General features: G+C 41.5%; 1 protein-coding gene across 1 annotated transcript; it reads left to right on the top strand.

Annotated features, from left to right (window-relative positions):
* Positions 1-3,523: 3,523 nt before the first annotated feature.
* yipf3 (Yip1 domain family, member 3) lies at positions 3,524-13,826 on the top strand. The gene is made up of 9 exons (XM_029669687.2): positions 3,524-3,784; positions 4,150-4,359; positions 4,563-4,669; positions 4,775-4,820; positions 4,947-5,039; positions 5,328-5,459; positions 5,567-5,680; positions 6,265-6,388; positions 11,263-13,826. Exons 1-9 carry the CDS (start codon positions 3,713-3,715, stop codon positions 11,400-11,402), a joined length of 1,038 nt encoding a protein of 345 aa, XP_029525547.1. The 5' UTR covers positions 3,524-3,712; the 3' UTR covers positions 11,403-13,826.

Here is a 13,826-nt window from a genome sequence, read left to right as displayed (position 1 = left end):
GTTGTCTCGCACGGAAATCTCTCGCGATAGTTGTACCACTACAAATAAGTGTTTATGCTTTGCTGCTATCTAGAGGTCTTTTTATTTTATTTTAAATGTATATCTCTGCATTAGATCAGTAGGTAGGGCAGGCTGACACGAATGAAAGCACTGAGCTACTACTATATAATAAAAACAGATGAAAGGGGTTATCATAATATTTGCTGGACTATTTTATTTACCGGTATGTATGACATTGACATTTTTCTTTTTTTTGTCAGCCACTCCCCCTGAAATGCATTTGTGGAGATTATTATATGGATGAGGGTTGACTCATAGAAAGGATATGAGAAAATAAAATTGTATTCGTCACGTGCTGAATACAACAAGTGTGGATTTAACCCTCTAGAATCTATGCCTGGTTCGACTAAGCTAACAAATAGTCATAGACAAAGGAGATAATTGTGGACTATAGGAAAAAGAGGACCGAGCACGCCACCATTCTCATCGACAGGGCTGCAGTGGAGCAGGTTGAGAGCTTCAAGTCACCAACAAACTAACATGGTCCAAGCACACCGAGACAGTCGTGAAGAGGGCACAACAAACCTTTCCCCCTCAGGAGACTGAAAAGATTTGGTATGGGTCCCCAGATCCTCAAGCTGCAACATCGAGAGTATCTTGGCCGTTTGTATCACCGCCTGGTATGGCAACTGCTCTGCATCTGACAGTAAGACACTACAGAGGGTAGTGCATATGGCCCAGTACATCACTGGGGACCAGCTTCCTGCCATTCAGGACCTATATAATAGGCAGAGGAATGCCCATAAAACTGTCAGCGACTCCATTCACTCAAGTCATAGACTGTTTGATCTGCTACCGCATGGCAAGCAGTACCGGAGCGCCAAGTCTTGGACCAAAAGGCTCCTTAACAGTTTCTACCCCCAAGCCATAAGACTGCTGAACATTTAATCAAATGGCCACCGGAATATTTACATTGACACCCCCCCCCCATCCATTTGTTTTGTACACTGCTGCTACTCACTGTTTATTATCTATGCATAGTCACTTCAACCCTACCTACATGTACACATTACCTCAACTAACCTGTAACACCGCACACTGACTCGGTACCTGTACCCCCTGCATATAGCCTCATTATTGTTATTTTATTGTGTTACTTTTTATTATTTTTTACTTTAGTTTGGTAAATATTTTCTTAACTCTTCTTGAACTGCACTGTTGGTTAAGGGCTTGTAAGTAAGCATTTCACGGTAAGGTCTACACTTGTATTCGGCGCATGTGACAAATGTTTGATTTGATTAGGGATGGTGCCAGGTTTCCTCCAGACGTGACGTTTGGCATTCAGGCCAAAGAGTTCAATCTTGGTTTCATCAGACCAGAGAATCTTGTTTCTCATAGTCTGAGAGTCCTTTAGGTAAACTCCAAGCAGGCTGTCATTTACATTATTTTAATTGAACCTTTATTTAACTAGGTAAGTCAGTTAAGAACAAATTCTTATTTACAATGACGGCCTAGGAACAGTGGGTTAACTACCTTGTTCAGTTGCAGAATGACAGATTTTGACCTTGTCAGCTCAGGGATTCAATCTAGCAACCTTTCGGTTACTGGCCCAACGCTCTAACCACTAGGCTACCTGCCGTCATGTGCCTTTTACCGAGGAGTGGCTTCCATCTGGCCACTCTACCAAAAAGGCCTGATTGGTGGAGTGCTGCAGTGATGGTTGTCCTTCTGGAACGTTCTCCCATCTCCACAGACAAACTCTGGAGCTCTGTCAGAGTGAACATTGGGTGGTCACCTCCCTGACCAAGGCCCTTCTCCCCCGATTGCTCAGTTTGGCCCGGGCGGCCAGGTCTAGGAAGAGCCTTGGAGGTTCCAAACTTTTTCCATTTAAGAATGATGGAGGCCACTATGTTCTTGGGGACCTTCAATGCTGCAGAAGTTTTTTGGTACCCTTCCCCAGATATGTGCCTCGACACAACCCTGTCTCTGAGCTCTATGGACAATTCCTTCAACCTCATGGCTTGTTCTTTGCTCTGACCTGCACTGTCAACTGTGTGGACCTTGTATAGACAGGTGTGTGCCTTTCCAAATCATGTCCGATCAATTGAATTTACCACAGGTGGACTCCAATTAAGTTGTAGAAACATCTCAAGGATGAGCAATGGAAACAGGATGCACCTGAGCTAAATTTCAAGTCTCATAGCAAAGGGTCTTATTTACATAAGTGTTAAGGTATTGCTTTTTTTTTTTTATAAAAATGTGCTACGAAAACTGTTTTTCACTTTGACATTATGGGGTGTTGTGTGTAGACTGTTGGGGAAAAACATTAATTTATTACAATTTAGAATAAGGCTGTAATGTAACAAAATGTGGAAAAAATCAAGGGGTCTGAATAATTTCCGAAAGCACTGTATTTACATAAGTATTCAGACCTTTTGCTATGAGACTCGAAATTGATCTCAGATGTCTACCCTTTTTTTTATATATATATTTTTTATTAACAACAAATCAATACATAAAGCACATGAGGGAACACAAGCATACATAGATTACAAACAATGGACAATCGAGCTAGGGGGTACAATATCACATTACAATTACAGGACCTTAAGGGACATGCATATACTTACAATTCTAACAGCTTTTTTGTTCGTAGAGCATTTAACCGTCTTAAAATACAGTTCAATTTCTTTTTGTAGGGTACGAAAATGTGGTTTTCTGTTTGTAAATTTACATTTTTGTATATGAAATTTGGCCAAAAGAATAATGAAATTAATTACATAAAAATGATTCCGCTTATTTCTATTGTCTCAGATGTCTACCCTTACTAAGCACTTAAACTTGGCAATGACGTACTGTCCCCATGAGTGACAGAACACTGAGCCAATCACGGCGCAATGCTCCTATTTCCTGCTGGCTCACCCCACCACCACAGAAAGCACTGTGCTAGGCTGAAACACCTGCATTTTGGAGCTGCCTTATTCAAGAAAACAAAAAAGAGACCATGTGTGTATGCAGATTTATTAACTGAATGATATATATTTGTACATTGCTTGCAAACTGATATGTGACACGTATTCATGCCAAAATAACATGCAAAACAGGCCTCTCAAAATATATATATTTTTTTTTTCTCTGAAAATGTGGGTCTCAAAACAGCCCCACCTGCACTGAATGACGTGTCGCCACTGGATGTTACCCACTGACATATGATTCAAAATTCAAAAGGCATTCGTGCATCTGAGCTATCTTTTTTGCAGGTGCATGGCAACAGTTGAATAAAATGAGAGAAAAAAAGAAACAGCAGCGTGCGGGTTTCTTATTTTTTACCCACTGACATATGAAAACTCTGAACACAAAGCAACTCTAAGCATACACCATATACACCTGTGAACTAAGATCTGAAAGTATTTGGACATTTTGATTTGGAGCAAAGATATTTTTGCTAATTGTTTGGAGCAACATGCGATGTTTTCAATTTCAAAGTCGCGCGAGATGTTATGTTTGCACGTAGTACGCACGACGTGTTACGCGTTGAGTCTGAGTGACGCACCCCCATCTGATTAGGCAGTGTAATGCATTTTTGGGAACAAATATTTATCTTTTAAGCGCCCCTGATGCTGTAGTTGACAATTCATTTGGTTGTATGTGAGATTGAAAGTGCAGTTTTCTTTTTAAAAGGGATCAAGAACACGTTCACCTGCTCTAAAAGATGGCTTCGTCTGATGGAAACAAAAACACGAACACGGAACCATGGGGTGGTTTTGAGGACAACATTATCCAGGTAACGTTAGCTAGCGAGTTAGCTAGGTAGCAATAGCCAGGAAAATACTTGTAATGTTTTTACTATTATTTTCCTAGCTACATCGCGATAATGTTACATCTTCTTTAGTGTTGCCAAACGACATTTTTCTGTGCAATACATATAGTACAGAGATAGCTAACGTTAAAGTTTGTCCGACAACAATGTTATGCTAGCTTGCTCGCTAATCATACACTAGGAAACATTTATTTATATTCTTAGCTAGCTAAATTAATTATTAACTTCACAGGTTGTGACAGTCTGATGAAAACATTAACAATGTGCGCGTGAAACAATTTCACGTACAAGGATGTACAGTAGTTATGTAATAAACGATCTATTACTAGGGCACTGGGTCAGCAGTGATTGACATGGAAAACATGGATGACACATCAGGCTCCAGCTTTGAGGACATGGGGGAGATGCACCAGCGCATGAAGGAGGAGGAGGAGGTGGCAGAGGAGGCTGAAGCAACTGAAGAGGAGACTGGAGAGGATGGCGAGTTTCTGGGAATAAAGGGTATCAAGGGCCAGCTGGGGAGACAGGTGGCAGATGAGGTGAGCTGAGAAAGCTTTGTGATGCTGATGGGCAACAACTTGTCACACACAACATTACCTTTGTTATAAAAAGGGCTTTGCCGTTACCCAATATTGTCATTTCTATCTCAATAGCCTTGTCTGGTTAATTTTGCTGTCATAACTTTGACTTTCATCACACTGTTGTCAGCTGATTTATAATGAACGTTCCCTCATCCTCTTAGGTGTGGCAAGCAGGAAAGCGGCAGGCTTCCAAGGCTTTCAACCTATATGCCAACATAGACATTCTCCGGCCGTACTTTGATGTGGAGCCTATGCAAGTTAGGAACAGGTGAGTCAGTACAAATGTGTTTTGTAATCACGACTTGTAGTCCTAACATGTATAGTTCAGCATTCACATTTTATGACACCCCTCCTAACATCTTTTCTACCCTAGGTTGATTGAATCAATGATACCCATCCGTATGATCAATTTTCCACAGGTGAGTGGGATTTTCTTTTCCCATACTATTTTCACAGGCTGGGGAAAGATTTCAATCTAGAAGTTTTCAGAGCTTACCTGGCCAATTAACATAAATGTTTTTACTGCTCTTCTTTTTCAACTGTAGAAGATTGCTGGGGAGCTGTATGGGCCCATGATGCTGGTGTTCACGCTGGTGGCCATCCTCCTGCACGGAATGAAGACATCAGGAACAGTTATTGTAAGAGAGCCCAACTTATACTGTCTTCATAAATGCATGTTAATATACAGTATACAGATGGATATGGCGTATTAGGTGTAATGAACACTTTTCTACATACAACTGTAGATGAAGGTAGCATCAACTCAACCATTTTGACATAACGAAAGTAAAAAGCATCTGTTGAGAGTCTCAGACATTAGGTACTGCTTATTTAGCACTCATGTGGTCTGTTCATCCTGCAATGTTATTATTAGTTGTCTATCTGACCTTGATTAGGCCTAATAAATGTTTTTCTTCCCTGGACAGAGAGAGGGTACTCTGATGGGAACAGCCATAGGGACATGCTTTGGTTACTGGCTGGGAGTTTCCTCCTTCATCTATTTCCTGGCATACCTATGCAATGCCCAGATCACCATGCTCCAGATGCTGTCTCTGCTGGTGAGTCAACAGTGACCATAATTCTCCTCACAGCATCCCTGTGTAATCCATTTGCTATAAAAGCAGTGTGAAATCTCACCGTCTGTTCTACTATGTGCCCCCAAAAGGGTTATGGTCTTTTCGGGCACTGCGTGGTTCTCTTCGTCACCTACAACGTCCACTTCCACTCCCTGTTCTACATCCTGTGGCTGGTCGTAGGAGGGCTCTCCACACTGCGGATGGTAAATAGGCAGATTAATTACTTCAAATCCAAAGAGCCCTTTGACACTCTCTGTCTGCGTTTTGAGTGGTAAGGCTAAAGCAACCGACTAGACGAACGTTGAGGAGTGAAGTCGGACACTAATGTGGTTTTCCAACAGAAAGGCTCAGATTAACATGGCAGTGTTGCCGTTGTTTCTAAAAGTTTTTGTTTATAATGTTGAAATAAGTATGTCAAACTGAAATCACATGTGTGTAGATTGTTACATCAAATAGTGAGAGCCTAAAATATAACATTAATTTGTATATATCCACTGTATAGGCCTATATGAATCGCGGCAAAGTTGGTTCCTGTCTCAGTCATTTCTATGCCTGGGTCAAACAAAAACACCAGAATGACTGGTTGATAATAGAGCCTCCCACAATGCAGGCGAAGGCTGCAGGATGAAGTTGGTGAAGAGCAACTGTAGGTGCAAGTCAGACAAGTTTTATCCCCATAATGCAACACACTTTGAAAGGCCTAGACAAAATATATCCGCTCGAATGCGCCCACTATGTCAGTGATAGTCAGTCTCTCCCCCTGGCTCACCTTCTCCCTCTCTCTCAGGTGGCTGCTGTTATCTCTCGGACTGTGGGCCAGACCCCACGCCTCATCCTCTGTGGAACACTGGCTGCTCTGCATATGCTCTTCCTGCTCTACCTGCACTTCGCTTATCACAAGATTGTTGAAGGTAAGATTCCCCGGAAGGCAAACCAGGACTCGTCTTCACAAAGCGTCTCAGAGTAGGAATGCTGATCTCCACTGAGCAAAAATATAAAACGCAACATGGAACAATTTCAAAGATTTTACTGAATTACAGTTCATATAAGGAAATCAGTCAATTTAAATCACTTCATTAGACCCTAATCTATGGAATTCACATGAATGGGAATACATATATGCATCTGTTGACCACAGATAACTTAAAACCAGTCAGTATCGTGTATGTGACCACCATTTGCTGCATGCAGTGCAACACATCTCCATTGCATAGAGTTGATCAGGCTGTTGATTGTGGCCTGTGGAATGTTGGCCAACTCTTCAATGGCTGTGTGAAGTTACTGGATATTGGCGGGTACTGGAACACGCTGTCGTACACTTCGATCCAGAGCTTCCCAAACATGCTCAATGGGTGACATGTCTGGTGATTATGCAGGCCATGGAAGAACGGGGACATTTTCAGCTTCCAGGAATTGTGTACAGATCCTTGTGACATGGGGCCGTGCATTATCATGCTGAAACATGAGGTGATGGCGGCGGAAGAATGGCACAACAATGAGCCTCAGGATCTCGTCACGGTATCTCTCTGCATTCAAATTTCCGTCGATAAAATACAGTTTATGTGTTCGTTGTCTGTAGCTTATGCCTGCCCATACCATAACCCCACCACCATTGGGCACTCTGTTCACAACATTGACATCAGCAAACCGCTCGCCCCCACACGACAGATGTCTGCCATCTGCCCGGTACAGTTGAAACTGGGATTCATTCGTGAAGAGCAGACTTCTCCGGCATGCCAGTGGACAGCAAAGGTGAGCGTTTGCCCACAGAAGTTGGTTACGACGACGAAATGCAGTCGAAGACCCTGGTGAGGACGACGAGCAAGAAGCTTCCTTGAGACGGTTTCTTACAGTTTGTGCAAACAGTTGTGCAAACCCACAGTTTCAGAAGCTGGATGTGGAGGTCCTGGGCTGACGTGATTACACATAGTCTGCGGTTGTGAGGCCGATTGGACGTACTGGAAAATTCTCTAAAATAATGTTGGAGGTGGCTTATGGTAGAGATCTGAACATTAAATTCTCTGGCAATTCCAATTGCAAGCTCCCTCAACTTGAGACATCTGTGGCATTGTGTTTGAGTGGCTTTTTATTGTCCCTAATACAAGGTGCACCTGTGTAATGATCATGCTGTTTAATCACCTTGATATGCCACACCTGTCAGGTAGATGGATAGTATTGGCAAAGGAGAAATGCTCACTAACAGGGGTGTAAACAAATTTGTGCATAACGTTTGAGAGAAATAAGCTTTTTATGCCTTTAAAAATTTTTGGGATATTTTATTTCAGCTCATGAAACATGGGACCAACACATTATATGTTGCAATTATATTTTAGTTCAATGTAAGATCATTTTTGCCTTTAAAATCTTTAATGAAGGATGGGGGGGACCAAGATCAGCACTCCAACTTTGAGATGCTTAATGAATACAGGCTCCCCTTGTCCAAATATAAACATATTTGAATTGCTTCTATTCAATGATCCTCCAAGTTAGGCTTGGGCAGTGTACCAGGGTATTTTTAAATAGTTATAGTATGATTTTTCAATACTGTCAAAATAAATAATATATAATAACCTCTAAGGTAGGGATAGGCGTTTAAAATAATTTCACTATTCAAACAGTATCATACATTTTTGTCAGATATCCAGACATTCAAAATACACATTTTCTTCACTGCTTCGCGTTGGAGAGAGGCTAGCGCTCTATTGCTGCAGCTACAGAGGGCTGTGTGTGTGGCAGTGAGCAGACAGAGGAAGAGCGAGAGACGCAGTAGCTGACTCGGCCACATCCAAGACTAGCTAACTTGTAGGAGCCACAATATCATCCCATACAGTGCATTCGGAAAGTATTCAGACCCCTTGACTTTTTCCACATTTTGTTACGTTACATCCTTATTCTGAAATGGATTAAATTAAAAAAATTATCCTCATCAATCTACACACAATGCCTCATAATGACATAACAAAAAGTTATTTTTCTCACATTTTTGCTAATAAAAAAACGTATTTACATAACTATTCAGAGCCTTTTGATATGAGACTCGAAATTGAGCTCAGGTGCATCCTGTTTCCATTGATCATCCTTGAGGTGTTTCTACAACTTGATTTGAGTCCACCTGTGGAAAATTCAATTGATTGGACATGATTTGGAAAGGCACACACCTGTCTATATAAGATCCCAAACTTGACAGTGTATATCAGAGCAAAAACCAAGCCATGAGGTCGAAGAATTTGTCCGTAGAGCTCCGAGACAGGATTGTGTCGAGGCACAGATCTGGTGAAGTATACCAAAACATTTCTGCAGTATTGAAGGGACTTAAGAACACAATCGCCTCCATCGAAGTTTGTAACCACCCAAGACTCTTACTAGAGCTGGCTGTCCGGTCAATCTGAGCAATCGGGGGAGAAGGGCCTTGGTCAGGGAGTTGACCAAGAACCCAATGTTAACTCTGACAGAGCTCCAGAGTTCCTCTGTGGAGATGGGAGAACCTTCCAGAAGGACAACCATCTCTGCAGCACTCCAACAATCAGGTCTTTATGATAGAGTTGCCAGACGGAAACCACTTCTCAGTAAAAGGCCCATGACATCCCGCTTGGAGTTTGCCAAAAGGCACCTCAAGGACTCTCAGACCATGAAAAACAAGATTCTCTGGACTGATAAACCAAGATTGAACTCTTTGGCCTGAATGCCAAGCATCACATCTGGAGGAATCAAGTCACGGTGAAGAATGGTGGTGGTAGCATCATGCTGTGAGGATGTTTTTCAGCGGCAGGGACTGGGAGACTAGTCAGGATCAAGGGAAAGATGAACGGAGCAAAGTACAGCAATCCTTGATGAAAAACTGCCCCAGAGCGTTCAGGACCTCAGACTGGGGGGAAGGTTCACCTTCCAACAGGACAACGACTAAGCACACAGCTGAGACAACGCCGGAGTGGCTTCGGGACAAGTCTCCGAATGTCCTTGAGTGGCCCAGCCAGAGCCCGGACTTGAACCCGGTCGAACATCTCTGGAGAGACCTGAAAATAGCTGTGCAGCAACGCTCCCCGTTCAACCTGATAGAGCTTGAGAGGATCTGCAGAGAAGAATGGGTGAAACTCCCCAAATACAAGTGTGCCAAGCTTGTAGCGTCATACCCAAGACTCGAGGCTGTAATCACTGCCAAAGGTGCTTCAACCAAGTACTGAGGAAGTGGTCTGAATACTGAAGTAAATGTTTTATTTTTTATTTTTAGTACATTTTATAAAAATGTCTCAACCTGTTTTTGTTTTATCATTGTGGGGTTGATGAGGGATTACAACAATTGAATCAATTTTAGGATAAGGTTGTAACGCAGCAAAATGTGTAAAAAGTGAAGGGGTCTGAATACTTTCAGAATGCACTGTATAACAGTGCCTGTCTTGACTGGAGTAGCCTAGAGAACCTAGCCAGCTATAGTTAGCTAGGCTAATTGAGGCCACATTCTGCGCTTTCTCCCCAACCCCATTAGGATAAACAACAGCCTACCTGTTGGTTGCTCATTGTAGACTACTCCTTCTCATTTTGCTAACTTTTTAATTCCATAAACTTGCATTGCATTAGTGACCTGTCACTCCACTTGCTACATATTGGGCCGCTTTGATTGGCCAACCTAAACAGAAAGCTACACACCTGAAGTCTACCGGTCTTTTTATGGGCCGCACGTCATAAAAACAACATTGGAAAGTTTGTTTTATTATATTAATAGTTTGAAACATCATGGTGTGTATATATATATACCCTTGTATGTAACAATGTCACATGGATATTTTAATTTAATTTCGAAAAAGCCTTTTCAGTGTTAAATAGACGTAATAAAAATGGATACTCACACACAATACTCTGTATTCGAATACTATTGTTTGTTTGAATATTCAAATAACTGTGCACATCTCTACTCGGGGGCACACCCGCTTTAAAGGAACAGTGGGGGTGCATGCTACACCACTGCTGGTAACTATCTAAGGTGCCAAATAAATGATCTCCAGCTCAGGGCTCCAGCTAGGCATTTGGTTTGCTAACTTGCTAGCTAAGTGGCTAGCTTGCAATACCAAGCTTCTTGGTTACAGCAGAGACAATCAATCAACTCCTGGATCAAGATCCCTGCTCCCTAAAATTAGTTTTGTGCGTCAATGTGTTTTGTGCTGTTTTTTTTTGTTTGGGAAGGAATAGTGCCCCTTGTGTGCACTGCCGGTAATAACGTATGGTACAGGGACGGTATGAAAATCTGGATACTGCCCAACCCTACGCCAAGGTATATTCCTAAAAGTCCAATGCAGATGTTTTTATCTCAATATCAAATCATTTCTGGGTAAACAATGAATTATCTTACTGTGATTGTTTTAAGTTAAAATGCTAATAAAAAAAATAGCTTTTTAGCAAAAAGCTATTTCTCAAGCAATCAATTTTCTAGGACTGTCTGGGAGTGATCTGAGGGAGCTAATTGGAGGGATATGTAATTTTAACTAGATGTTATTAGCAGAGAGGTTTGAAACTCTTTGTAATTGGTCTATTAACTTATACCACCTGATGATATCGCAGGCCAAAACTCAAGCCTAACAAAACAGGCTGAAATTCCATGTGTTTTTTTCCAAACAGCTCTTGTATTAAAAGGTAGTTATCATAATTGTCACTATTATTTCAACCTCACGAGTCGAAATACCATACAAAACACTGGAAAATCAGGTTTTTGACTCCACTGACCTTTTAAACTGAGTCTTGAATTTGATTAAATAAAAATGAGACATTTGTTTTGCATTATTTTTGTCTGAAGGTATCCTGGACACATTGGAAGGACCCAACATGCCCCCCATCCAGAGAGTGGCCAGAGATTTGCCTGTGGTGGCCACTGCTGCTATGAATGCTGTGAATGCCACAGTGAAGACCCTTGGTGTTATCCTGCAGTCACAGTGATGTTGTGTCCAACATCAACGATGAGACCATAGGCTCATGAGAACCTGAATTCCATGGTGGTGGTGTTGTGTAGATAATACAGACTGATGTGAAGGTCAAAGACCATGGTGGTTACTGGTTATAGCTGACATTCATCATGATACATGAACATTGTCTCGGCAAACAAATCATCATCAGTTCACAACAACTATTGGTTGTTTATATTGAACCAAATCAAAAAACTAGTGAATGTCATGTTTGTTCTCTTCAAATGATTGACTCCCTTTTTCATCGGGATCTTATATTTGTTAAAGCAGCTTGAGTGCATTAAGATTCCCAGCTGTTTGCATTTGTTCTCATGTTTAGACAAATTCATATTCAACTCGTCACTCTCCTTTTTGTAGGCTTTGTTACACAGGTTATGGGGATTCTATAAAATTCTAGACGTTCAACGGGAGGACGGTTCCCTAAGGCTGTGTGGTGCCTTCTATAGTTTCTTCAAAGGAATTATTATTATTATCATGTATGATACGGGGTAAATTTAGAGTTTTATCTAGCTTGTTTTACACAATGCACCTCTCTTGTCTGATAACCTAATGGGAAAATAACCAGATATGCAGTTGATATGTCACGAGATACTGCATTAACTTATGAATATTGTTTCTTCTAATCAGCTTTTGTTTCACCCAGTCATTTGTGCTGTGCATTATTTGTACTTCCTAACATTTGGGTGGGATGCAAGGTAACCTCTCCTCCTTTTTATTTAAATGTGAAATTGTATTTATAGGGTTATTGTACAAAACGATACAATGGAAATAAACTTTACGGACCTAAGACATGGTCTTATGAAAAAAATCAAGAAGTCCTGCAATTAGATCCTAATCCATGAGTTTCACGTGCTTGGGAATACAGATATGCATCTGTTTGTCACAGATACCTTAAAAAAACAGTCAGTATCTGGTGTGACCACCATTTGTCTCATGCAGTGCAACACATCTCCATTGCATAGAGTTGATCAGGCTGTTGATTGTGGCCTGTGGAATGTTGGCCAACTCTTCAATGGCTGTGCGAAGTTGCTGGATATTGGCGGGAACTGGAACATGCTGTCGTACACATAGATCCAGAACATCCCAAACATGCTCAATGGGTGACATGTCTGGTGATTATGCAGGCCATTGAAGAACTGGGACATTTTCAGCTTCCAGGAATTGTGTACAGATCCTTGCGACATGGTGTCGTACATTATCATGCTGAAAAATTAGGTGATGGCGGTAGATGAATGGCATGACAACGGGCCTCAGGATCTCGTCATGATATTCTGTGCATTTAAATTGCCATCGATAAAATGCAATCGTGTTTGTTGTCCATAGCTTATGCCTGCCCATACCATAACCCAATCGCCACTATGGGGAACTCAGCAAATGTTGACATCAGCCACCCGCTCGCCAACAATGCCCGCTACAGCTGAAACCGGGATTCATCCGTGAAGAGCAGACTTCTCCAGCATGCCAGTGGCCATTAAATATGATCATTTGCCCACTGAAGTCGGTTACGACGCCAAACTGCCGTCAGGTCAAGACCCAGGTGAGGACAACAAGATGAGCTTCCCTGATACGGTTTCTGACAAGTTTGTGCAGAAATTCTTTGTACAAACCCACTGTTTCATCAGCTGTCCAGGTGGCTGGTCTCAGACGATCCCGCAGGTGAAGAAGCCGGTTTTGGAGGTCCTGGGCTGGCGTGGTAACACGTGGTCTGTGGTTGTGAGGTCAGTTGGACATACTGCAAAATTCTCTAAAATGACGGAGGTGGCTTATGGTAGAGATCTGAACATTAATATCTGGCAACAGCTCTGGTGGACATGCCTGCAGTCAGCATCTAAATTGCACTCTCCCTCAACTTGAGACATCGATGACATTGTGTGGTGTGACAAAACTGCATATTTTAGAGTCGCCATTTATTGTCCACAGCAAATCAAATGTATTGGTCACATACACTAATTTAGCAGATGTTATTGTGGGTATAGCTAAATTCTTGTGTTCCTAGCTCTAACAGTGCAGTAGTATCTAACAGTTCTCAACAATACACACTAAAAGTAAAATAATAGAATGAAGAAATATATAAATGTTAGACTGAGCAATGTCAGAGTGGCACTGACTAAAATACAGTACAATATAATAAATTTATATACATATGAAATGAGTAAAGCAGTATGTAAACATAATTTAAACATTATTAAAGTGGCCAGTTGTTCCAAGTCTATGTACAGTTGTGGCCAAATGTTTTGAGAATGACACAAATATTAATTTCCACAAAGTTTGCTGCTTTAGTGTCTTTAGATATTTTTGTCAGATATTACTATGGAATACTGAAGTATAATTACAAGCATTTCATAAGTGTCAAAGGCTTTTATTGACAATTACATGAAGTTGATGCAAAGAGTCAATA

This window comes from Oncorhynchus nerka, linkage group LG10 (genome assembly GCF_034236695.1).
Source record: "Oncorhynchus nerka isolate Pitt River linkage group LG10, Oner_Uvic_2.0, whole genome shotgun sequence".
NCBI classification, from domain to species: domain Eukaryota; kingdom Metazoa; phylum Chordata; class Actinopteri; order Salmoniformes; family Salmonidae; genus Oncorhynchus; species Oncorhynchus nerka.
Note: the sequence above shows the minus strand (reverse complement) of the source record. Positions and strands in the feature narration are given on the sequence as shown.

What these genes read in the sequence shown, in the direction of transcription:
- yipf3 (XM_029669687.2), top strand. Translation starts at nt 3,713, where the DNA reads ATGGCTTCGTCTGATGGAAACAAAAACACGAACACGGAACCATGGGGT. An exon ending in CCTATGCAAGTTAGGAACAG is followed by an intron (nt 4,670 to 4,774) that starts GTGAGTCAGTAC and finishes TTTCTACCCTAG; the next exon opens with GTTGATTGAATCAATGATAC. An exon ending in GTATGATCAATTTTCCACAG is followed by an intron (nt 4,821 to 4,946) that starts GTGAGTGGGATT and finishes TTTCAACTGTAG; the next exon opens with AAGATTGCTGGGGAGCTGTA.